Source organism: Telopea speciosissima, chromosome 7, assembly GCF_018873765.1.
Source record: "Telopea speciosissima isolate NSW1024214 ecotype Mountain lineage chromosome 7, Tspe_v1, whole genome shotgun sequence".
Taxonomy (NCBI): domain Eukaryota; kingdom Viridiplantae; phylum Streptophyta; class Magnoliopsida; order Proteales; family Proteaceae; genus Telopea; species Telopea speciosissima.
Genome location: NC_057922.1, coordinates 5,990,848 through 6,015,336, shown reverse-complemented (window position 1 = coordinate 6,015,336; position 24,489 = coordinate 5,990,848). Strand labels below are relative to the sequence as shown.

Here is a 24,489-nt window from a genome sequence, read left to right as displayed (position 1 = left end):
CCCTAATTTATTGGTTAACCCGCGTTTCCCATCTTCCTTTTCCATTTGTAGTATAATCATTGCGTAATGAATCAAGCCAACGTTTTGATCCTTTTGCCAGTTTAGTCCGGACAGATGAAATGTCTTAAAACCTGTTGCGAGATTTTAACGGTCCATTGGTAATTACAATGTCTCTGTACCTTCTCAATTTCATTTTGTGGCAGCCAATGATTCATTTGAGAGGTGGGTGTTACTTGGAATGAGGCGAGGGCGGGCCTAGGTGCAAATGGTAAAGGTTGGTCCATTGGGGCTCAAGTCTGGATACAGTCTCTTGTGAAAGTAGGGGTAAGGCTACCTACATTATGACCCTCCCTTGATCCTGCAGGGGTGGAGTCTCGTGCATTGGATACGTCCTATTTATGTTGGAATGAGATGGATGGATGGCATGTTTATTATCCCCTTTGTTTTATTGAAAACTGAAATATTTGGAGGACTTCATTCGATTCATGGATTTAAGAAATTGGAATTAGATCAGATGAATAAGTCAAATCAGAATCGGTTGAGCCTGATCCCAATTCCTGCAGTTCCAGGGCGGGTGATCCGTACAGTGCTGATACAGTCTGTGTCTCTCTCAGATCTTATTAGTTATGGCTCTCAGTCTGTGTCTCTCCATAGAGTTCAGGCGGAATCCTGCCTATTCCAGCCGATCCTGAACTGAATTGGATTGGAATCACCTGGACCCAATTCAGATGCCAATTCTTTATTTTAAAACCCTGATCCAATTTGGATTGTGAGATTTTTTTTTCCTTTGTTTTGATGAAATGGATAGTGGAATATTGATCGATGCAATCGGTGTAAAAAGTCAGATTCTAAACAGTTTTTAAATATTTGAATAAAATGGAAAAACCAACGAAATATTATTTGAAATCTCAAAGGCATTGGCCAATGGTATATTAAGACACATCCGAGATCTCAAATAACCAATGTGAAAAACTATTTCAATAATTCTCAATATCTCAACGTTCCCTTATCTGGCTTTACATGTAGATAACAGACCATTTAGTAACATTCCCTTGTCTGGCTTTACATGTAGTTAACAGACAATTTAGGAAGGACAACTAAGGGATGGGTATCAAACGATGCTTGGAACTGTCATGGGAGAATAATCTTTCTTGGTGGTTGTGCTGTAATTATTTTTTCTTCTTGGATTAACCCACGAATATAAGATCCTAATTACTCTCCTTCTTATATGTTGGAGGTCCAAAACGCTTTTCACTATACCTGGTCATCGTTGAAGGAACCATGACTTTTGAGAAAAACTCAGATTTAGAAAGAACAGTGTATGTAATTTGCTGTCATTTCGTTGTAATGTAACCCATGCAAACTTGTTTTGGGGTGGGAATTAAGAGATGCAACTTACAAGATCCGCATACTTCAATATGCTTGGAGAAACAAAGCTACTCCCTCCCCCCATCCCCCCACCCCTTTTTTTGAGGGATTGGGGGCATGCTTTTAGTAATTGAAATCGGATTTGATGAATCAATTGATTCCAATCAGACTTGGTCAAGGCCGATCCTGAAACCTACAACTCTCTTTTTAAATCGAGGACAGCTGATGACACAGCTGGCTTGAGGTTAGTGTAATAAGCCTAGTCTCGAAGAAGTTTTGAATTCAAGACCTCCTATTTCTCATCTAGTCTAAAATCCACCCCCCCCACCCCCCATAAGGCCACAACCCCATTCCCCAAAATAAAAAAAAAATAAAAACTCTTTTGAATTTTGTTCTAAGCGACATTCATTTTTTGCAATTATGCTAGTGGATGAGGGGATAGAAATTTGATGGGAAAGAAAGAACAAAAGCATGCTCAAAATAAAGAACAGATCCTGGAGTTGGGCCGGGCCTATATCAGATGGGGGAAGAGCACGGTTTAGCCCAAGCTCGAAAAACACATAATTAGCCACGTGGCAAACATAATAATTCCCTATTACTAGATATAATCCTAATTAACTTAGGACACTAATCCAAGCCGTTGGCACTTATTAATGTCTTAATCTTATCGGTTCTTCATGTATTGCAGAAGTGCGGAAGTTCCAACCGTCAAAGACATCTACTTCCCTCTTCACAGGACCGAGTCAAAATTTACGTGTTAATGGATGCAAATCTCATTCGGTTGTCGTCTGCATTTACATTTCGAGAATTCCTTCAGAGGAAGGTCCAGAGTTCTTCTGCTCTCTCGTACATCTCTTGTGGTTCAAAGTATTTCGGAAGGCGCAGCTGGAATCTTCAGTATCGGAAGGTCGGCATACTGGCTAGCAGCAGCAGAGATAGCTTCGACGAAGAAGCTTTCGAGGCCCAGAGGCTCAGCCTTGACTCGAAGGCCCGAGAATCGATGGCGGAGGAGGCCGAGAGGGCCTTTAATAGCAGTAGCAGCTCGGAAGACGATCCGAAGGCCTGGAAATGGAGAATCCGTAAGAGGATTTGGGATATGATGGAAGCAGAGAGAATTGCCCAGAATCCCCGTCCCGTTCATCACCGAATACCCAATTTCGTTGGTGCCGCCGCCGCTGCTAAAAACGTAAGTGCTCTTCGAATTTTTATGATTGTACAGCTTTCTTTTTCTTCTGGCTCGTTTTGTTTTATTTTCTAGAATCGGAAGATTGTGCTCCTATATCTGAATTTTCTCTAAATTCTAAGTTTCTAATCCTGAGAGACTCGTATTTCTTACCCGGTTGGGTTGACTATGAAATTCGTGGGAGTCATACCCAACAGGAAGGTACTAGATTATGCAGTATTTGTCTGCAAACGTTTCAGTTTCCTTCCTCTTTGTACTGAAATTGATATTCTGTTGGTTGTGAAAGGTAGGTGGATTAGATGTGTTTCGGGTTGCAAACTGTGTCAAGGTTAATCCTGATTCTCCCCAGAAGCAGGTTCGCTTCCTAACACTCTCAGGTTGGTTATGGTAGTTAAGCGAATTGTTGATGTCGTTGATGCTACTTTAATTTCCCTGAATGTATATATAAGGTCTTATAGAGATTACTGTTTCTTGTCTAAATGGAAAGCCAATGTCTGCTCATGTTAGTACTTGTTTCTAATTGGGTTAAGAAAAAAGAGAAACTGTGAGAAAGCCGCATATTTGATCTGTTTGGTAAATGTTTATATGTTAAGCTACATTAGTTCCACTATTCCTTAAGAATGATTCTTATATAATTTCGGGTTTTCCATTGAAATTAATGAATATCTTATGCCTCTGGCTTGCTGATCGCCCTATTGCTCAATGCTACTGTGAAGTTAGATTTCAATGTTTCATGCTGCAACTCTGCTTTACTTTGGTATGGTTTTTGTCTTGAAAGACACCTATGGAGTTACTTTATCCATCTGCTTGTAGGAGGAAAGAAGTTGTTGACTCCTCAGCCTCGACTGAGGACTGGTTTCTTTTCCGTACTTGAGTCCCAGATGTTAGCTTCTGGTACCATCAATGAAGCTTGCACATCCGTTGGGGTTGCAAAATATGGAAGGCCAATCAATTTAGATGAGAAGATCAAGGTGGATTTAATAATCATTGGGTCTGTTGCTGTTGATCCCAAGACAGGTGCACGACTTGGGAAGGGGGAGGTAATAATTCCCATTCTTAACTCTTGCTTTTCAGTTTATGGTATTGAGGATGCAATACTTCAAGACTTTGTATGTGTGCTTACCATCACAGAGCTGCATGGGCACAGACAAGGAGCTGGAATTTGACACTAGTTGGCAGCTTAAAGAACCTACTTTCATCCAAGAATAGTCTCTAATGTTAAGCACTGAGCTTTCTTATGATTTATCACTTATTTTTTCACCCTCCCCCTCCCAAAAAAAAAAAAAGTTGGGGGGGGGGGGGGGAGTTGAAAAAATCTGAAGTGTTGCTTGAGAATCCATGTCAGAATCCAATATGCATCTAACATGAAAATAATGTCTATTTAGAAGATTCCTTCGGACATTGATATATCATTTTTATAGGAAGGATTTTGATACAATAAGGGTACTTGCATGTGGACGTTGGTTGATTTCAAAGGGGATTTCCGCCATTACAATGTTGGGTATGGCTGTTGAAAGGATTCCGATCAGACAATGGAAAGTTCACCTTTGTGTGATGGCACCCTTCCTAGATCAAGATCCTGGTAACAATAGAGAGTCTTTTGACCATAGTTGCCCCTGTTATGTTGTTGTTTACTTTTAGAGAAGACCTGTGGGTCAAAATTTGATTGGGGTTGATAAGCATGTTTTGGTTAATGTTTCCCCTGGTTCTTGGTCAAGCCATCTGTCTAGTCCAGGTCTAAGAACACTAGATGGGGTTTTATTTTTGGGAAAATCTTGGTGTCACCACACTTGTGACAAATGGGTTGTAACCATGGTTCTCATTTGTCACGTAAAAAAATGATGTGGCAAATCTAACCATTGGATGTCTAACAAATAGTCAGGATTAGCCACATGTCAAATTTCAGCTTCAAATTCAACAATTTCCCTATCCATTGCACCCCCTATAGTCCTCCCTCTTTGTGGTCCGGATATTTTTAATGTTTGGTTTTCCATGTGGCTAATACCATAATTACCATTAGGCTGAAACTTGACATGTGAACAAGGGACCATGGGGTCTTCTTATCCACACAATTACAGCCCCACCTGAGTTGCCATGTGGTAGAAGTGATGCATGCTTACAAAATAATTGTCATCAACATGGTGACAAGTAGTTTAACCCTTTTATTTTATCGCAAGCCTCTTGTACTGTGTACAGGGACTTCAGTCGTAAAGCTAGCTTGCATATTCTTTTTCTGACGGGGGACTTCAAACTAAAGAAGGGAGTGCTAGTGCCATGCTCATTAAACACACTTAGTGGACCACTCATGCAAGTGATCCTACTAATCAGATGGATCCCATACTTGTTCTACATGTATATATATATATATTACCAAAGTACCTATTAAATCATTCTCATAATTTAGAGATCATGGTTTCACATTATCACACTGAACACTTATAGTACAATGGTTAATCATCCACTACAATGATTAATCATCCACGTTTCACCCTTCTGCAATCTCTGTCCTAATTGGAGTTTCCTTCTTAGGCCACAAGGGCCCATTCTTTGTGGGTACACCGATTGCGTTGGTTTATCTTATGTTCTTAGGTAGTGTGAACCATAGTTCCTAAAGTGTTATCGCTGTTTTTTGGGGCACAGGGCTTTGCGGAACTTGAATATGGGATGCTACGTTACATGGGAGCCATTGATGACACTACCCCCATAGTAACTTCTGGTAAGCATGATTTCTTTTAGTTTTCTTCTCCATATTCGGTGTATCCTCTTCCTTTGTTTTACTTAAATTGGTGCTAGACCAAATTCTGTTAGTGGCATTCACTTGGCAACTTGTGTATTAACTCTTTTAAAGTGGGGTTATTTATGAAGAGTGTGAACTCTGACTGTGGGGTTAGACCTCTAGTTCAATTGAATTGGGTGGTTCTCTGTATTGCAAGTTGCAATGAGCCTTTAGAACTGGCCTTTCGATACCTCGTCCTTGTTCTTTTTCAGCTACCATTTTGTGTCTATATTAGGAAATTAAGACACAACTGAAAGAACGAAGGCCATTAACATTTTGGTGGATTAGTTGTATTCTCTTTTTTCCTCTCTCCCTCCCTCCCTACTTGTGTGTATTAAGGAGTTGCTTGATAATGGCACTTGACCAATGCCAGTAATATTAGGGACTCTTTAAAAATTTAATATCAGAGATTCACTGGGTTGCGTCAAAGAAACCATTCCTTGTGTGTATATTTGTTTCTGTGTTTTTCTCTACTGAAATTACGTTGGTCTTTGGTATTGCATCCATTTAATCCTACTGCACTGCTTTGTCCATTCTTTGGCAATGTTGTTGCTATTGTAGTGTAATTTTTCATTTCTGGTGCAGTGCATGATAGACAACTGGTAGATGATATTCCTGTTGAGAAGCTGTTAGTCCATGACGTCCCCGTTGACATAATCTGCACGCCTACACAAGTGATCTTCACGAACACATCAATACCAAAGCCTCAAGGTGCAACCAATATTCAATTCATTCATCTTCGCTTATATTCATTGTACTCCTTTTTTAAATGCTGTGGTGACTTAACCAATTGTGTAAATGTAGGAATCTACTGGGATAAACTGTCTCCAGAAAAGCTTGGTCAAATCCGGGTTCTCCGAGAGCTCAAGAGTAGAATTGAGCGTGAAACAGGACAGAAACTTCCCTGTGGACCCTCAGAGAAACTTCCTCCAACTGCTCAAAGGAGGAGCTGAAATCAGTTATCATTTTTCCCACTCTTCCTTTTGAACCTTTTTTTTTTTTTTTGGGGGGGGGGTGTGTTTGGAGTGGGGGAGGTACCAATTAGATGGAAAACATCATCATGCAACCTTCTTGTTTACTGGGGTGTCTATCGAATGAAAGCAGCAGCACTCTTCCTTAAAACAATTAGGCACTGATCAATTCAGTGCAAATCTCTGTCTGAATGTTAAGTTATTAATTCACCGGCCTTACTGTTATATTGCTCCAGGCACGGATTTGTTGAGTTGCAATGCATTTTTATAAGAGGAAGCATGCTATGAAAATTATTCTAGGCATGATTGCAGTAATGGCAAGTCAAATTTGGATATTTCGCGTACTTGAGCCTAAACCTGATAAAATCATTCAGGTATTCAACATGACTTGTCAGGATCTTAATCTTTTTAATGCATTATGCATCCAACCCACTTATGTAAGTAACCAAACTAATGCTCAAATTCCCTGTTTGGTACCACCTGAGCTTTGGAGAGTGGTGATCACTACAGATGGAGCTTGCCTTACATTTATGGAAAGGAAAGCGGCTGCTTCGGTTATTGGTAAATATGATAGTATGTTTATTGGAGTTGGGACTAGGTACTATGGAATTGGGGATGCACTAACAATGGAAGCAGATGCCATTCATTTTGTCCTAGGCCAAGGAAAGAAATTAAAGTTGACAGCATTCTTGATAAGAACAGACATAAAAGTTCTGATGGGGTGCCTTTTACAGGGGTCATTTGAGCAATGGCCCATGGCAGGTGTTCCCTATTCTAATAGATTTTCAACAAGCCTGCTCACAGTTTAGAGAACGCAGCATCATCTATGTCCTTGGAAAGTACTGTTGAGATCCTCATAGTATAGCAAGTTGGTCTTGGTCTTAAAAGTACTATTTGGGTGGAGGGACTTACAAGTATATTATGAGGGGATGGAATGCCTTCGGATAACCAACATGTGACTACTCCCAACATTCCTCCTCACATGTGGTGACCACCCTAAAAGCTCGTACTATTGGGTGGAATGACCCACATGTATATGAGGGGATGGAAGGCCTCAGGGTTAACCAATGTGCGACTATTTTCACAACAGTTACAACCAATTTTTGAGTCTACGAGGGTCAGAGGTCAAGTAATGGAACCAGGTAGGAGTGTGTGTGTGTGTGTTTTCAAAGTCATCAATACTTCATGTATCATAACTGTGTGTTCAAAGTCATTAAAACTTCTTATATCATAACTCAAGAAAGTATTTCCAGATAGCAGTGAAAACTCAAGTAGTTATTGATAATAAAAAAAGGAGAAAGAACACTACCTGGATGCGTGCAGTGCGCTGCCCCTACACCCACACACAAGGATAGGCGAAATGATCGTTGTGCCCCCATAGAAAAGTGGAGTTTCCTAGAAGAAGAGCACGGCGGTCATTTCACCCACCCCTGTGTCCGGGCGCAGGGGTAGCGGACTACACTCGGCCAGATAGCGTTCTCTTTCCCTAAAAAAAATTAGCAATAGAACTTGTGTCATGCCATTCAAACTTGAATAATAAAAAATAATAAAATTAGTAAATTATTCCAATATCCGCTAGAGGAAGGGCTTGAACCTTCGACCTTGTGGTTAACAGCCACACGCTCTAACCAACTGAGCTACTCCAGCTTATTGATATAATTTTAGTTAAAAATAAATTCATTGCATATTCATCCTTTCAAATCCAATCACAAGAGCCGAAGGAGGAGAAGGAAGGAACTATGATTGTGGAAGTCAAGAATTCATCTGTGACTTCTGAATTCCCTAAGCCTGAGGTACTTCCACCAACCCCAAGCGTAGTCTAGTGAGAGATCGGATGGGGTAATTGGCCGATTCTGGCCGCTGCGACTAAGGGTGTCAAAATTTTAACCGAAAAATAAAGACTAAGAGTGTCAAAATGGAATTGGAATCGACTGTTTACGATCGAATTGAACCACATCGCATAGAAATGATCCGGTTTTGATTTCATATGTTCTCTTCCCGGTTTGGTTTTGATTTACACCACAAAGCCGTTGGTTCTAAATCAAATATGAATCAGAAAAAATCAAGTAAAAACCGATACCTCTCGCTTAAATACTTACACACGCATCAATTGGGTTAATAATAAAATCGGTTCGAGAAATAAGAAGATCAAACCATTTCTTCGGACTCTTTTTCAAATTCGAGAAGTGTTGGTTGATTGTATAGTTCATTATAGTTCTATGATTCAAAGTATTAATTCCTATTTGATCCCTTTGAATTCCATATTCGAAGTTGCTATCGGATCTATTCATTTAGAAGTTTGGGACTAACTATATCATATATATGTTGAAGAATGGATTAGCAAAACCCTACATGCTAATGGTAGAAACAGTTTGTTTAGAGTAGAGAAGGGGAAAAAATGAAAAAACACGGAACAAGAAAGCAAAAGGAGAACCGGTAAAGATGGGATTTTTTTTTATTACATAGGCGTGACACATGAGAAACAGAATGATTGGGGGAGACCGGGAGAGAATGGAGAAACACTAAAATATATAGGATTTGAAAATATGAGGTTGTCTTCTTTAACATTTCCCAAAACTGGCACTGCAAACTGCATGTAAACCATAATTACCATATGACGAAAACTGAATAGAAAACAGTAAAACCGGATCAAATGCAAAACGATTCTGATTTTGTTGATTTCTATCCGGTTCGATTGTGAACCGGACCAGTTGACACCCTTAGCTGCTACCCGATTATGATTCCTTTAACCATGGGCACGGCAGAGTGGGCTTCACTTTTGACCTGCTTTGTTTCCTTCCTAATTCATCTGTTAACGTTCTCCATTTGAGCCTCCTAACATCTCTATGGAACCCAATGTATCATCAAAAATCTATCTTAAATCTCCCATTTCTAACTTCTGGTATCGAAAAACAAAAGAAAAATTACATGAGAGAAGAGGGAGTGGGTTATGAACTAAGATGCAATTGGTGGGAGGTAATTCAATGGGAAAAGAGAAGAGGGGGAGGGAGCCGGATCTTTATCACCTCCTGTTACTGCACGGTGCAGTACTGCATCGTGTGGCGCTGCAAAGGCTATGTGGCATAGCGAGCCCCACATGATGCACATGGCTTCTGCAGCCACCGCACGATGCATTACTGCACCGTGCAGTAACAGGAGAGGATAAAAATTCGAAGCGAGCCAAGGAGGGGTATTAACTAATTTCATGAAGAATTCCTAGATGCTCTAGGGCATCTTTTTTTCACTGTTGATTTGAAGGCATCAGTTTTGTGAAATAACTGCAGACTGCAGAGCATGTACATTCCGTTTCTCCCAGATATACAAAACAATAATCCTTCATCCTATTGGACATTTGGATCTCAAGATCGACCGATGAGACAATCAGCCAAGCTTAGTGTAATGTAGCTTGTTGCAATCTCATCCCAAGAGATTGATGGAAGTTGAATTAAAGCATAGAACATCACCAAAAGAACTAAATAACTATCTACATTGCTAGTTCATGCTAGAATACCTGAATATGTACACAGCCATTAATATGGTGTTTGGACAAATTCAAAGCTCAATGATTACAAAACACGGATACAACGTCGGAATCCAAAACTCAACAAGAAGCTTTGCATATTTATGAGTCTAATACTACAGAACCATTGAACTCAGCAACAGAATGTGAATATGATCAGTAAACTACCGATGGGCTCCAGCACTTTCTTTCCCTTAACACCGCCAAGAGGGCACATCCCATGAAGCACTGACCAGAGTTACGGTGGACAGATTACCACCAGTCTACATGCTTGCAACTACAAAACTAAAGCCAATTCAGTAATTCTTCATTCCTGTAGAAGTAACAAAGAAATATACCATATCACCAAGGACCTATCTTGATGTAAAGAAGTAAAGTTCCATATGCCTAAACCAATTAATAAGCCATTAACTAATTATTGAATTACCTGACATGCCTTCCTGCTACTAGATTATTCTATTCAGAGGAATCCGATCGTTTGGACGAGGAATCCTTTGTAAAGGAGATATCAGTTGTGGCATTGTCATACCCCCAGAAACAATGATCTCTGAATTATCAATAACAATTATAAGTTATTTATGCAACATCCACATATCAAACAAATCATATGAGGAAATCGAGTACAGAATTCATAAACCTATAACTAGGACACCAAAATTTTGTTCCCATTTTATCACTTACATAGCCAAATTAAAAACCAAAGTATTTAATTCACCATCCATATTGGTCAGAAAAAATAAAATTTTAAAAATTCAGCATGCCGTCAGTATTGAAATTCTCAGATGGAAATTCCCGGTATTCAGTTTTTGCAAGAGAAAGACAATGAATGTCCAGATTTATAGTGTGCAAGTACCCATCAAGAACAGTTAGTACTAAAGGTTAGATAATTAAAACTACAGATTCAAAAAATATATATTTTCTCAAGGTTGTGAAAGGTAAAATATGAAAAAATACACCGTCTACACCTTAAGTTCTTAAGAGCTGTCTTGCATCTGCACAATCTAATAAAGGGTCCAAAGCTGATGGTTCACATCTAATAAACCATCTCACTTTATCAGAGTCCACTCAACAAGGGGAAGTCTGGGGCTGCTGGATCACTGGAGCCAATTAGCACCGTACAAACTGGATGGGAAGAAAGTACAAGGGCATGAGTCCCAAGAAGGATCAATGAAAAGACTCACAAGGGAGCTAAAAGGACAAGTATGTGATCAGTAACACACACACAAAAACCTCTCTCTCAACCATTTCCCTTTCTAATCCCCCTCCCCTTTAGTCAGATCATGGTTAGCCCAAAGTAGCTCAGAAGGATGTCCAAGTTTATAGAGCGAAATTTCTAAGCCCATATAACTCAATCCATTTCAGTTGAGATTATAATGAGAAAAAAAATCATAATTTTTTTTGGTATTAAAAAAAAAAAATTCATAATAAAGCTGGGTGGCATGCATGTAATTTAGTTAAAAAGCAAGACACGATAAGCAAGGTTTAGGGATAATGGTTTGGTTGTAATAGGATAAAAATAAGGTGCAACAAGCAAAACTCAATAGACGATAGCATGTAATGTATTTTAACCAAAAGATAAGGAGAATGTCATGGGTGAATTCTCCAGTAAAAGACAAAGAAGAGTGCCAGAATCAAGGTGCAGCTCCTTATCTCTCTGAGCATGTGATGTCATCCGATTGTAAAAATTGGGCATGGAAGTGTTTCAACCGAAATTCAATTTTGGCCAAGAAGTGCAGCATAGTTGTCACGGCGTGTAGGCAACCCAAGGCATTGGAGGGGGTCTGGACACAAAGCAACACCAACAAAACAACCAAGGCGCCTGCTGCCTGGATGCCTAGGCATTGCCTAGGTGATGCCTTGACAACTATGAACTGCAGGAATTTTGGAAGTGAGAGATTCCAAATTTAGCAGAACTCCAAAATACGACAACAACCACATGTAATTTTCAGATAATGGCCTGAAACCAAAAATGTTTTCCTTTGGGTCCTGCACAGTAATCTCTTTGCTTTCAAGTGGCTTTTATATATTTTCTTTAAAAAATTACTACACCTCTCAAAGTCCAGCTGTCCAACTGGTTTGAACAATTGGAACAATCTCGTATATTTACCAGTCAACAGTTTTGGGAAGACCTCTGGGCCATGGACTGAATCAGAATTTAGGGTTTGGCAGCTCGCAATCCAACCACAGTAACCACTTGGTCCAAAGGTCCATGAAAATACTGGTCTAGTTTTCCAACCAAGAAGCGAAATGACAGGAGGGGCAGGCATTCACTTCCATTGTCAAACAGGTCCAGAGGTTTTCAACCATTTCATATTTCACATGATATTCAGAAAACAATATCTATCATATGTATCTTCCATGACCCACAAATCTCTCTCTCTCTCTTTCTCTCTCTGGCAGGCATTCACTTCCATTGTCAAACAGGTCCAGAGGTTTTCAACCATATCATATTTCACATGATATTCAGAAAACAACATCCAAGATCATATGTATCTTCCATGACCCAGAAATGACCTCACTGCCCCCTCCTATGTACGGAAACCATTCCGGCGCACCTCATTGGTGTGCTCCTCTATGCCGCTTGCTCAGAGAACCTTCTCCCATTATTTATATATCTCGTGCACAGGGGAAGAACTGATACATTATGGGTCCCATGGAGCAGATCTGGTTTCGCATACTGGATGTCATACACAGGGCAGAAGCATGCAATTTACAGACCATGGGCAGGGTCGTTGACCCAGTTCCTATCGAGGGATTCTGCTACCAATTTTCACCTGTCCCCTATTTCATACTTAGTCCCCTAACTCACACAAAAACCAAGTAAAACAAACTTTTTATTTCTATCAATTTATTTTCTTTCAGTATCAGTAATCAACTTGACAAGCAACAACGGTTAGAAGGGTGACTACTGTGACAAGATAATAAATGGAACAAGGGGAAAAAAGTAACAAACCTATGCCTTCTCGAATAGAAAGATTTGGCCTTATGATCTCCTCAGAGTTAACAAGAAAAACATCGCCAATATATAGATGGTTTGTAGGAACATAAACACTACATAACTCTTCATCCCCATTTTCTCTCTGCAATGAAGGAAAAAATAATTATAATAATAACACACACCAAGTATACTTTGTAAATGGCAACAACAAGATATTCCCAAACATGCATATGTAAGTAGAAACACCATATCCACCAATTAAGCCAAAACTAAGAAGTAAACTATAATATGTTTGATTTACAGAAGAAATTGCAAGGATCCTCAAATGAGAAAAAAGTTTAAAGCCTAAGATCTCAAGAAGAAGGAAACTATAATATGTTTGATTTACAGAAGAAATTGCAAGGATCCTCAAATGAGAAAAAAGTTTAAAGCCTAAGATCTCAAGCAGCCAGTTTAGAGTCTTTAAATAAATCAATTTGAGAAATGATAAAGAGATAAATTTGATGGATGCAGCAAATTAACCACCTCCTCTCCCAATCCAAAAAAAAACGAAAAAGATTACCTGAAGGACAACAGACGATGTTATGAAACCAAATGCATATTCACCAACACGTGGATGACGAATAATTGCTACCTCTTTGAAAGCAGTTGTGTTCTGGTCTGTGAAGATAATACATAATGTCAGCTGAATCTATAATCGAGAAGATTAGCTCCATCATTCCAAGAGGAAATGAAAAATATGGACATACTACCTGTACTTAGAAATTTATTAAATTTAGGCAGCCTCTCTGTTTGAGCAGGACAACAGGGTTCTAGATACTTTAGATGCTGTCCGCACTATAAGAATGACATGGCACAACAAAAGAAACATAGATGCCTTTTTCTTTCTGGTGAGCCCCACTTGGAACCAGAAGACAGTTAAAACAAGTAACGAAGGCACAGCAGGCCAGAGTAACTGTGCTGATGCTGTGACCAAGTGACAGTGAGTTAGGGGGGCCCTCTAAAGTTCAACTAGTTGTTACAGTAATGAAGTTTCTAATTTGGTCATGAACTCAGTCATGGTTGAAACCAAAATATTTCAGTGATCCAATTTTGATTCTTTGATCTGGTTTCAGTTCAGTTACTTCGAAATGATTCCAGTTTTATTGCAATCCTAAGTGGAATTCTTTAACTGAAGTTGATAAGTATTGAACCATGCCTAAAACCCACAACCCACAAAACTCAATGCCAGGTTCTCCCAAACAAGTTGATATGTCCTGACCACTAAAGCAACACCCCAGATATAAAAAAGTTCCATTTCCTAACGCCAAACACAATATTTGTGGCACAACTAAAAGAAATAGGCACACACACACATGCACGTATGAGTTTCTAGGGATTATGTTGACAAGACATCTCAGTACTTTACTGAGACAGCAATTACTTGTCAAACATAAGCCAATGGACGCCATATATAGATATATTCATTTCAAAGGATCAAATTAAACTCTCCCATGCACAAATATACAAGAAGCAATTCTTTAGATTGCAAGCATTGTAGACGAATACTTGAAATTTCATTTTACCCTTAAATATTTAACAAGTCAGCCTTATCCCAACTAAAAGGGGTTGGGTACATGGATCCTTGCCCTCCTATCAGCTCTATTCGAGGTCATACTTGATTAAAGGCCTAAGCTATGCATGTCTTTCAGCACCACTTCTCCTAAGGTTATTTTAGGTCTGCCCCTGGCTCTTTTAGTTCCTTCAATCTGAATCAAATGACTCCTATGTAGTGGAGCATCCAAAGGCCTCCGTTGAACATGGCCAATCCAACTCAAACAAATTTTTCGTAGCTTATCATGTATTGGAACTACTCCCAAATCAGCTCTAATATGATCATTCCTTATTTTATCCTTCCTAGGTTTACCCTTAAATCTTTAAAACATACAAAATTTAGAGCTCTAGTTCACTGAGCACTCAGAATTGAAGGGAACTCTGGGATCAGAGGCAATTGACAAATTTTATGACAATGAACCATGTAAAAAATTTAAAACTGATAAAATTTAAATAAGAATTTAGACATGAGCAGGAAAAATGGGGATAATAGAAGTATTAGTATGGTACCAGGAGAAATAGCAGCACTAATTTGTTTAGAGGCAGAGTATATATGCTTCATAAGCGGCATTCTCTTTATCAACAATTCTCCAAGCCAAAAGACAGTGGCACCCATCCATGATGAAACAAATACACCAATGAGGAATACAAAAATTAAAGATGTCACAAATCCAAGCCCTGCAGCATAGAGACAGACACCTTGAGATATTTAACACCTACAAGTCTACTGCTATCATTACTTCCGGATACGGCAGAGAAGATTTATTTGCATGCAACAAAACCTTATATATATATATATATATTAAAAAGAACGATCAAAGCCCTTATAGAATATCCAGAAAAACAGTAAAATTGCCTTGCCCTAATATTATTAAAAATATAGATGCTTCATTATTTTATCATGTCATTTTCTAAAAACAAGAATACCCAGAACAGGTGCAATTGTAAAGATACAACAAATGTCGAGATGAAAGAAGGAGAAGAAGCAAATCACTGCACTGTAGAGTGTGAAAACTTCCAGTATATATTCTAAAGCTCCAGAGAGAGAGAGAAGATAAGATAAAAAGGACCATACTAAATATAAGAAAATGCTACCAACATGCCACTTTACCAAAACTTTATTCAAGATGCTACCCAATATTAAAACATATATCAGACATTGAAAGAATAAAGTTTCATTGGTAAAAAGAACAAAAGACACCTAAACCAACAAGAATTCCAAACATTATGATAAAACAAGTTTGCATCAACTAAACTTTTCTCTTGAAGTATAGAAACAAGGAATTAAAGATCGTTAGAATGTGGCTTGGATCAGACACTGCCTATCCAGATTCAAGCTTGATGCTGGCCAATCTTTGGGGCAAGATCAGTGATATTGGCCAGCACCAGCTGGATGGGCCCGGCTGATCCATGGATGCCCAATTATAACTATGACTGTAGAAACATTTCATTTTTTACATTTCCTTTTATGTTTTTCATTTTTTTATTTCTTCGGAGACCAGAGGTAGGGGTGGCAACTGCAGCGTGACAGGGTCTTAAGACATAATCCAAACTGAAGCCGCCCCGATTTAACGGGAGAGGTAGGGACGCCATCCCAGCCCAACCCATTTTTAATAGAGGTCCAGGCAGCCCACTTAAAAATAAAATAAAACAATTATTTTATTATAATAAAAATATGAAAATCAAGCAATAGGGTACGTTCGCAGGTTTTGACTGGTTTAAAGGACGCACAACAGCCCATTGGGTTCAAAGCCCCTGCAGCCCAGAGGATTTAGTACTCAGGCTGAACTGAAAATAACCTGTTTATTAATCAGCCCACATTAAGTCAAGCTAGATGTGGGGTTCAGGCAAGCTTATCTGAGAATTGCCACCCCTAGCTTCAGGGTGGGGCTGTTGGCAATCATTCATAAGTATTTTGCTCTGTAAACAATCAAACTTTGAGCATCATAATTTTCTTAAGTTGAAAATTGAAGTCATTGCAAAATCCAACTCAACTGTTATTGCAACAACGACTTTTTTAATAAACAATGACAAGAATTATATAAGTCACGTACAATCAAGAATTTAAAGCAATTACATATCAACAAAAACAACCATTCTGGAGTACTACTTCATTAGTATGAGAGTTTTCTTTTTTTATTTAACCCTGATTGATACAGTTACAATGAATCAGATTTCCAAGTGTAGGGCAGACAACTTGATAAAAGAGATCATAGACTCAAGCAAGCCAAAACAAAACCAGAATTCTGCAATTCCACTCAAAGCCTACTTAATATTGAACTGAAACTAAATGCATGTCTTTCTTTGTCTCTTGGTTAAACTGTATTAATTAGACCAAAATTTAGCAAAGTAATTGAGGACCATCTATAATTGGATTGAGCAAAAAATACTTATGACACAACTTAAGAAAGTGTAACATAGAACAAAAGATCACAGGAAATGCATTGGGGAATTACCGAATATGTCAATTCCAAGTCTTTCATATACTGGACTGAAGAAACCATCAACAAATTGAATAAACCACCATGTAATGAAAAAGGTAACCGCAACAGGAAAAAGAACCACGCTGCAATTAAACACAAACTTATTTAGAATGCAAAAATTGAATGATGAATGAAGGTAATGTTTGACACCCTTGAACTCATGAAGTAATAGCCAAAACTTATTACCATCCAGTCATGAACTTTTTGGAGACCCAACTCTGGAGAACAGCAAAGCACGCCTGACAAGTGTTGGAAACAATAATGTCAGGCATGGAAATGCCTAAATGTTCCATATCAACATTACCAATAAGTAAGAATAACTATCAAACAGAGATTATGTTCCAAGAGTCAGGTAAAAGGATTGGGTACGGGTATTTGTCAAGGTATCAGATTCACATGCTCCGCAAACTTAGGATAGTGGGATGCATCCAAAATTGAATATGGACATGGGGGCTTCGCTAAATTGTGTCAAGAAGTATGGTCAATATGTGCCAAAAATAAGCAGGTTAATGTGTCAAAAAAGGGGGAGTTAATGTGTCAAAAAAATAAGCAGGTTCATATTATTCACAGCCATGTTAAAAGGTCTAACTTTGGGCATGTGTCAAACACATATCTCATACCTATACCCATATCTTGTCATGTTGATACAGGTACCGTGGGGTACATGAAGTGTCCAGGTAACAGAGAACATAGATAGCTTCTTTGTCCGTAAACAGTCCCCAACATATCATGCACATATTCACCAGTCTGTCCAGGCATGTACTCGTTCGTCAACACTTAAGGCTGTTTTTTATTCAGACTATATTTGTAATGGTACACGCAAATGAAAGCAAGTATACAAGCACAGATACCAATATACCATATGAGTTGTCCTAGCGAAACTTTAATTTTTATAACTTTGGCTAACATTGAAAAAATTGCCAATGTTACCCTTCCTCCCCCTCCTCAGAATACTGTCAACATTAATTTCTTTTAGTCACAATCACTCGAAAACTCACATTTTTCTATTAAGTTAGACAACAAAAGATCCCCTAAAAGGTAAAACCCACCACTGGGGGGGATGTTGGAGGACGTGAATCGTGAGGTATCCCATCAAATATGAGTACACCATGGTGGGATGCAGTATTTACAAGTGGACCATGAAGTAGTTGAGGCATAAACGTGAAATAAAAAAGGGTACTGAGAAGGTGAGGATCCCTATAAATGCCTTCACTATGCTCAAGTGATCCCATCTCCAAAGCTCACAAGAATGAGAGGAACCATATGAGATTTAAACAAAATCACCTTCACTAATCAAGGGAACTTCAAAAGCTCAAAGATGCTTTTGAAATGCCTGTAAGGCTTTAATTTTCAGAGAACACCCATCATAACTGAGCTTCAATATTGTTCTAAGGTGACCGCAAATCAGTGGAGTCTAGGTGACCAGTTGTTCTACAAGACAAGGTGACACAGAAGGAGAAAGGTCCAAATAGGTGTTCACTAGGAACCAAGATGTACACCCAGGCAACAAGGCACACACACAATAAATTATTTTGGTCACACAATTACCAAGTCAAGAATATGTATCTACAATAATTTTAAAGTTTTTTTTTTTTTTTTGGGGGGGGGGTGTTGGGGGGGGGGAGTGCTCCATTGACCTATCATAAATGTATTTTATCATTTTCATTCATATATTCAGAAGGAAAACTAACTTAGGTCAGATGCTCTTTCACTACTATTTATTTGTTGTTATACGCATTACTGTATAGATATGTTAAACCATGAGGTTCTCTCGCATTTACAATAGATGTGTTAGGAACAGAACTGGAGCACTATGCCAAAGTTTGGCCCGTTAAAAGTACCAGGACTCAGCAACCACCTAGGCTACTGGCCATTCATCACCCAGGGTCCCCTAGGTGCTTTGATAACATTGTTATCTTCAATCAAATAATGGGGGGAGGGGGTCTATAAAAGTGCCACAACATTTGCTTCCTGCCCATGATAACAGCCATATATCTTCCACCTTCTTCCAAAGCATTTGACAGGAAAAATGCTTCGTAAGTTTTTAGCATTGCTCTCACATAATTGTTTACCCAAAATCATTGGAATTTATAGGGAAGAACAGTAATGTAATATGTTGTATTCTCCTTCTACCACCCTACCCCTACCCCTACCCCTAACCCCACATTCTTTCTTATTTTTGTTTTGTTCTTCCCTCCCCCTCTTTTCTTTATATCATGTCAACAAACTAGAAGTAGGAACTCCCTTCCTAGTCCTTACTAATTGATATCAATGTTTCTTGGCTGTTATAATTATCTTGTTCAAAATTAGCTTTAGTTTCAAATCTAATAACACTTATCCTATAGTTTCGGATTTTGTAATTGCATTAAACCCTTAGCTTATCACGCGCATTGGTTATTCCATCAAGTTAGCCCATCTAAACAATCTGCTACCGGGAAAAATAGCTTGAGAGGTTGTAACATTTGCATTGTTCACAGATTCCCGCATGCACAGCATCACTCAAAGCACGTCGAATGTAAGTTTCAGTGAAAATGGTGATTCTACCCGTTTCTCTTCTTTTTCCCCTTAAATTTCCTTTCCTATCTTTAGCAAGCAAATGAACTTTCTTTCACACGCCAACATAACAGTATTAACCAAAAATTTCCCAAATGTACCCATTAAAGTATAAATCAACAAAATTACATTTGAATTGTAACATCTTCTGTCATAAGACAGGTTGAAAATTATGTAACTTTCGGGGTACAAATATCCAAAAACAAATCAGATCCCCAAATCGAGGATAATACGAAACAAATAAAGGAAATTCAGGAGATTTGATCTTTGATTGCGGGGATACAGAAAGACGGAGAAACAAGTGTGCAAGTTGGGAAATGAAAATAGAACGAGAATAGGGTAACAGACTGACCTTGCGAGTGGAGGAACTCGGGGAGTTAGGTGGAGACTTTGCAGGATCTTCGGGATCTTCGCCAGCACCACCTTGACTCAAAGGGACCGACGTAGATTCCTTTTCTTCAGCCATTCCTAGTTGCAGAAAAAAAACAAACCCAACAATTGTCCAAATTCTAGTCTCTCTCAATCCTCTACAAGATGAAATTTATGCCAAGAGGAAGAGAGACCGTAGGGGTTGGATAATGGATTAGAGCGATGAAATATTAAACCTAATAATGCACTTCACCATGAGAGCTTCTGATGGATTATGAAAGTTTTTGTCGCCATGGAAAACGTGAAGCCTAAGTCATCAACTTATTAGTCTAAACTCTAATAAACAAACGGTGGGAGTCAGCCAGTCAGGTATTGAGACGAGATTTCATAGAGAGACTACTTCAAAAAAATTCAAAGTCGTCTTTTTTTATTCTTATTAGTAATTAGTATTTCTTAAGCTGTAAGGCCGCCATGTGATTAGTGATAACTGTTTTGGGCTCTTTTTATTTTCCATTTTATTTCAGAAAATTATGAGTTGAGAAATAAAATGAGAGTTCCTGAAACCAAATTATTATAAAAAAAAAAAAATTTAAAAAAAAAAGCGAGTTCTTCTTATCAAATAACACATAAATCCTTTTAATCAAAATTTGATTATTTAAATAGAAAATCAAGTCAAATACACTTGATTCATAGTCAATAAATATGGGTATTAAAAAAGGGAGAAGTTCCTACTTGTACAGTGTAAGGAAGGAATCTGCTACTAATTAGAGGTTAGATAATGGTATCATCCAAATGAGATCCACATGATCAAAATAATGTGGATATTTATTCCTTACAATTTTCTGTCCGTCCATTTTCTACAATTCCTCTCATGGGGGTTGGAAATGATCACCCTACCCCCCTGTCCGAACACGTTGCCGATGGGGACCACCCTCCTATTAGAGGGGCTTGGGGAAATGGCCCGGACAGATAATTGGAGGAGATAATTTTTTGTGTCAATGTATCTTATTATTTTATATGAAAAGTATATAAAAGAATTTGTACAAGGATAACATACCAATTTTTTTTCCTTAAAAAAATTATAAATATATGTATATATATTAATATAAATGATCTAGATTTCATAAATATTTTAAGAATTTAAAATAAAAAATATATTCCATCTTTTATAAGAAAAAGCTTCGCACACAATTAATATACCACATACCCTTTCAAATGGGTTTAATTTATTTATTTTTTTTCTCTCCTTCCTTAACCATATGGGGACCAATGTGGTCTGTGGATAATACAGTCTCCTCTTTTGCGCCATCATTGGCATGGTGTGGGAGATTCACCCATGTCAGGGCATGGGAAAACCTCTCCCCGTTGTAATTATGTGATATCTATTATGGGAAAATGAATTCTATTTCAAGCACAGCCTATGGTACCACCTTCCTTAGTCTCTCTCTCTCCTCCTTCTATAAAATGATACGTATATCCCTCTATTGTGGGAGGCGAGAGAGATTTAGGGAGTGCTAACATAAGCTATGGTCCTAGACCAAGAACTCAATCCCATCTATTATATGTGTTTATGGGTACTTGTGCCCAAACATAGGAGCGTGCGAAAGTACCTTTTTGTCCCCATGAATAAAAAACATTAGTTATGTTGATGTCCATGTGTGCGCTCTTATTGATCTTGTGCTGGTGCAGGTGCTACACGACCAGCCAACGATCTTTTATTCGTGTTCTCTATGTTACTTTTAGTTGTGATCACTTGTCCATCCCCTGCTTGTTTTAAATGAATCCATTAATCACCTAACACTCCGGGAGCACCTCTTCACTTCATTCATCTTACTTTAACCATTTGTGAAACATCATCTTCTATGTTAGATTCCTTACTATGATTGATCCTAGATACCTAAAATGATTGATTACTTCCTGAGATTTCCATCTCATCAACTTTCATCCCCTTATTATCCCTTACAAAGCTGCTAATGTTACGTAACAAATACTCCATCTTCGACCTTCTTATCTTGAAACCTTTTGATTGCAAGGTTGATTTTTATAACTTCACTTTGGCATTAATTCCCTTTTTTGTCTGATCCACCAAAACAATGTCGTTGACAAAAAACATGCACCATTAATGAACCTCAGCTTGGATGTCTATGATTAACTCATTCAATATAAGCGCAAACAGATAAAGGCTTAAAGTTGATGTAACCCAACTAAAATTAAGAATTCACTACCTTTACCCCCCCCCTACAATTCTTACATTAGCCACCGCTCCATCATACATATGTTTAACTATGTCCACATATTTACTTGAAATATTTCTCATCCCAAGCACATGCTAGATTAAATCTCTAGGAACTCTGGCATAAGCATTCTCTAGGTTAATAAAGACCATATGAGGATCCTCTTTGCTCTTATTAAATCTTTCCATGAGTCTCCTAATTAGGTAGATAGTTTCTATTGTGGATCTTTCCGGCATAAAACCAAATTGGTCTCCGAAAATAGTGGTTTATTTTTCTCAAGTGTATTTCAATAACCCTCTCCCATAATTTCATAGAATGACTCATTAGTTTTATGTCTCTATAGTTGTTGTAACTTTGGATATCGCCTTTATTTTTTATAAACCGGAACCACAATGCTTTTATTATATTCATTTGGCATTTCCCCAATGTACAAGATATTATTAAACAACTTAGTAATCAAGATAAGCCACTAATTCCTAAACTCTTCCACACTTCTATTGGGACCCCATTGGGGCCTTGAGCCTTAACTATTTTCATCTTTCTTAGTGCTTTTTTTACTCTATAAACCTTAATTTTATGTATATATCTCCGACATGTAGCTTGATGTGTAGTGCCTTCTTTCGATCCTCTTGAAATATTTCATATTGATGCAACAAAAAAAAATTCAATTTTTTTTTATGATTATTTCATGAAATCAATCCAAAAATGAAATAGAAATCATACCAAATATGGCCTTATCTGATGATGAGTTAACTTATCAAATATTGATCCCTCAATCTAAGGGTGTCGATGGTCTGTTTTGGTTTGATTTGGGTCATTCTCGCCCCCCCTCCCCCTCTCCCCCTCCCCTTTACGTGTATTGGTATAGTATATTTTCAGATTGATAAAGAGTTCAATATGCAAAGCCCAATTTGAAACCAAAAGCTTCGGTGCTGTCAATTACGGTTTGTTATCGATTTCTTTAATGACCCCTATTTGTCTATTATGAGTAAATGTGTAAATCGGTTATTCAGTTCGATTCCAGAGAGTGTTGGTGTGATTCGGAATTGAATCGAAAACAAATTGATTCTGAAATTCAATACTCAAACCGAACCTACTTGGTTCGATTTGGTTCCAAAATCCGATTCTATTCGGTTCTGGTTTTTATACCCGGTCCATCTATTATAATATATTACATTATAAATATAATATAACCCTGCGATATAGTAGTCTTATAAGATTTAATACTAATATTAGTAATATCGACTATAATATATTAATATACACTAGTATCCACTATCCAAATTCGGTTCCTACGTTGGAATTTATAGAACCGAACTCGATTCCTTCATTTCAGTTTGTTTCTTAATATATGAAAAAGGAAAGATAGTAGGAAAAAACCTTGAATTTTATCGGTCTTTTAAAATATATATATTCTTTAATAATAAATATTCGGTCCATACAATACGTCTTAATTTGTCTTATCGATTGGTTAGTCGAATTTTTTCCCCAATGTATAGAAAACATGCGACAAGGGTTTGATCCAATTGGTTCAACCAGCCCGGTCTCAGACCAAGTTTCACTTTCTGCAACCCATCGATGTCAGATTCAAACCCTAATCTATTTTAGAAAAAGTGTTATTTTCCTAAACAAATTTCAAATCAAAATAACTCAAATCCTTCTTCTTCTTCCTTCCTGCAACCCACCGATTTCAGATTCAAATCCTAATCGATTTTTAAAAAAATTCTCTTTTCTTAAACAATTTTAAATCAAAATAACTCAAATCCTTCTTCTTCTTTATGCAACCTACCGATTTCAAATTCAAACCCTAATCGATTTCAGAAAAAAATTATCTTTTCTTAATACATGGCACCTTCTATGGTTCTTGAAACAGCAGCATGGCTGCCAGGAGGTGTGGTTGCAGTAGCGACAACCTCTGTCAATGCAATTACCATAGAAGAAGAAGAAGAGGAAGAGGCAGGAGCAGCGACCATCATCACCTCCATTACCGGAGGAGAAGGAAGAAGAAGAGAGGAAAGCATAATAGAGAGACGCATACATTTTTCTTGCTCGTCGGAACTTTGATGAGCTTCATTGAGTTGCAAAGACGAGGGTGAGAAGAGGAACTTGAATTGTAGAGGTGATAAGGTGAGGAGTGGGACTCAAATTGCAAAGGCGAATGTAAGTTTGGGATTTAAGGTTCGTAAATGGGGAAAGGGAAAAGACAAACATAATGGACATGTATTTAATACATGAGTAAAGTATGACAGGGTAGGAGGTGTGGTTGCAGTAGGAAGAAGAATAAGGGAAAATAGGTGATTTAAATTTCATTGTTTTCTATTGAATAAGGGATGAAGGTAAAATTGATTTTTCCATTCATCCACTAGCAGTAAACTAACACCGTTAGGTTTCAAGGATGTCAAGTAATTGTTTGAAAAGTTGGGTATATTAAGAAAATGGGCAATAGTCTAGGTGGTGTCCAAATAATTTTTCTTAAAAAATTTCTATTCATATTGATACCC

General features: G+C 38.0%; 2 protein-coding genes and 1 non-coding gene across 6 annotated transcripts; 1 reads left to right on the top strand and 2 right to left on the bottom strand.

Moving 5' to 3' along the window:
* The first annotated feature begins 2,041 nt into the window (after positions 1 to 2,041).
* LOC122669098 (5-formyltetrahydrofolate cyclo-ligase-like protein COG0212) lies at positions 2,042 to 6,336 on the top strand. The gene is made up of 6 exons (XM_043865772.1): positions 2,042 to 2,554; positions 2,838 to 2,928; positions 3,365 to 3,591; positions 5,192 to 5,267; positions 5,913 to 6,038; positions 6,132 to 6,336. The coding sequence occupies exons 1-6, from the start codon at positions 2,129 to 2,131 to the stop codon at positions 6,278 to 6,280; spliced, it is 1,095 nt and encodes a 364-aa protein (XP_043721707.1). The 5' UTR covers positions 2,042 to 2,128; the 3' UTR covers positions 6,281 to 6,336.
* Positions 6,337 to 7,871: 1,535 nt separating this feature from the next.
* TRNAN-GUU lies at positions 7,872 to 7,945 on the bottom strand. Its single transcript has one exon. It is a non-coding gene; the product is annotated as a tRNA-Asn (tRNA).
* Positions 7,946 to 9,767: 1,822 nt separating this feature from the next.
* Positions 9,768 to 19,908, bottom strand: LOC122669099 (protein LIKE COV 2). Of its 4 annotated transcripts, none has more exons than XM_043865773.1 (8): positions 19,738 to 19,908; positions 17,019 to 17,071; positions 16,806 to 16,915; positions 14,860 to 15,027; positions 13,319 to 13,416; positions 12,772 to 12,898; positions 10,245 to 10,365; positions 9,768 to 10,129 (listed from the first exon to the last, which is right to left on the bottom strand). In XM_043865773.1, the coding sequence occupies exons 1-7, from the start codon at positions 19,849 to 19,851 to the stop codon at positions 10,265 to 10,267; spliced, it is 771 nt and encodes a 256-aa protein (XP_043721708.1). In that variant the 5' UTR covers positions 19,852 to 19,908; the 3' UTR covers positions 9,768 to 10,129; positions 10,245 to 10,264. The 4 variants fall into 4 exon arrangements, with proteins under 4 accessions (XP_043721708.1, XP_043721710.1, XP_043721709.1 ...); XM_043865775.1 differs by having other exon boundaries at positions 9,768 to 10,103; positions 10,246 to 10,365; XM_043865774.1 differs by having other exon boundaries at positions 9,768 to 10,089; positions 10,246 to 10,365.
* Between the last annotated feature and the right edge of the window lie 4,581 nt (positions 19,909 to 24,489).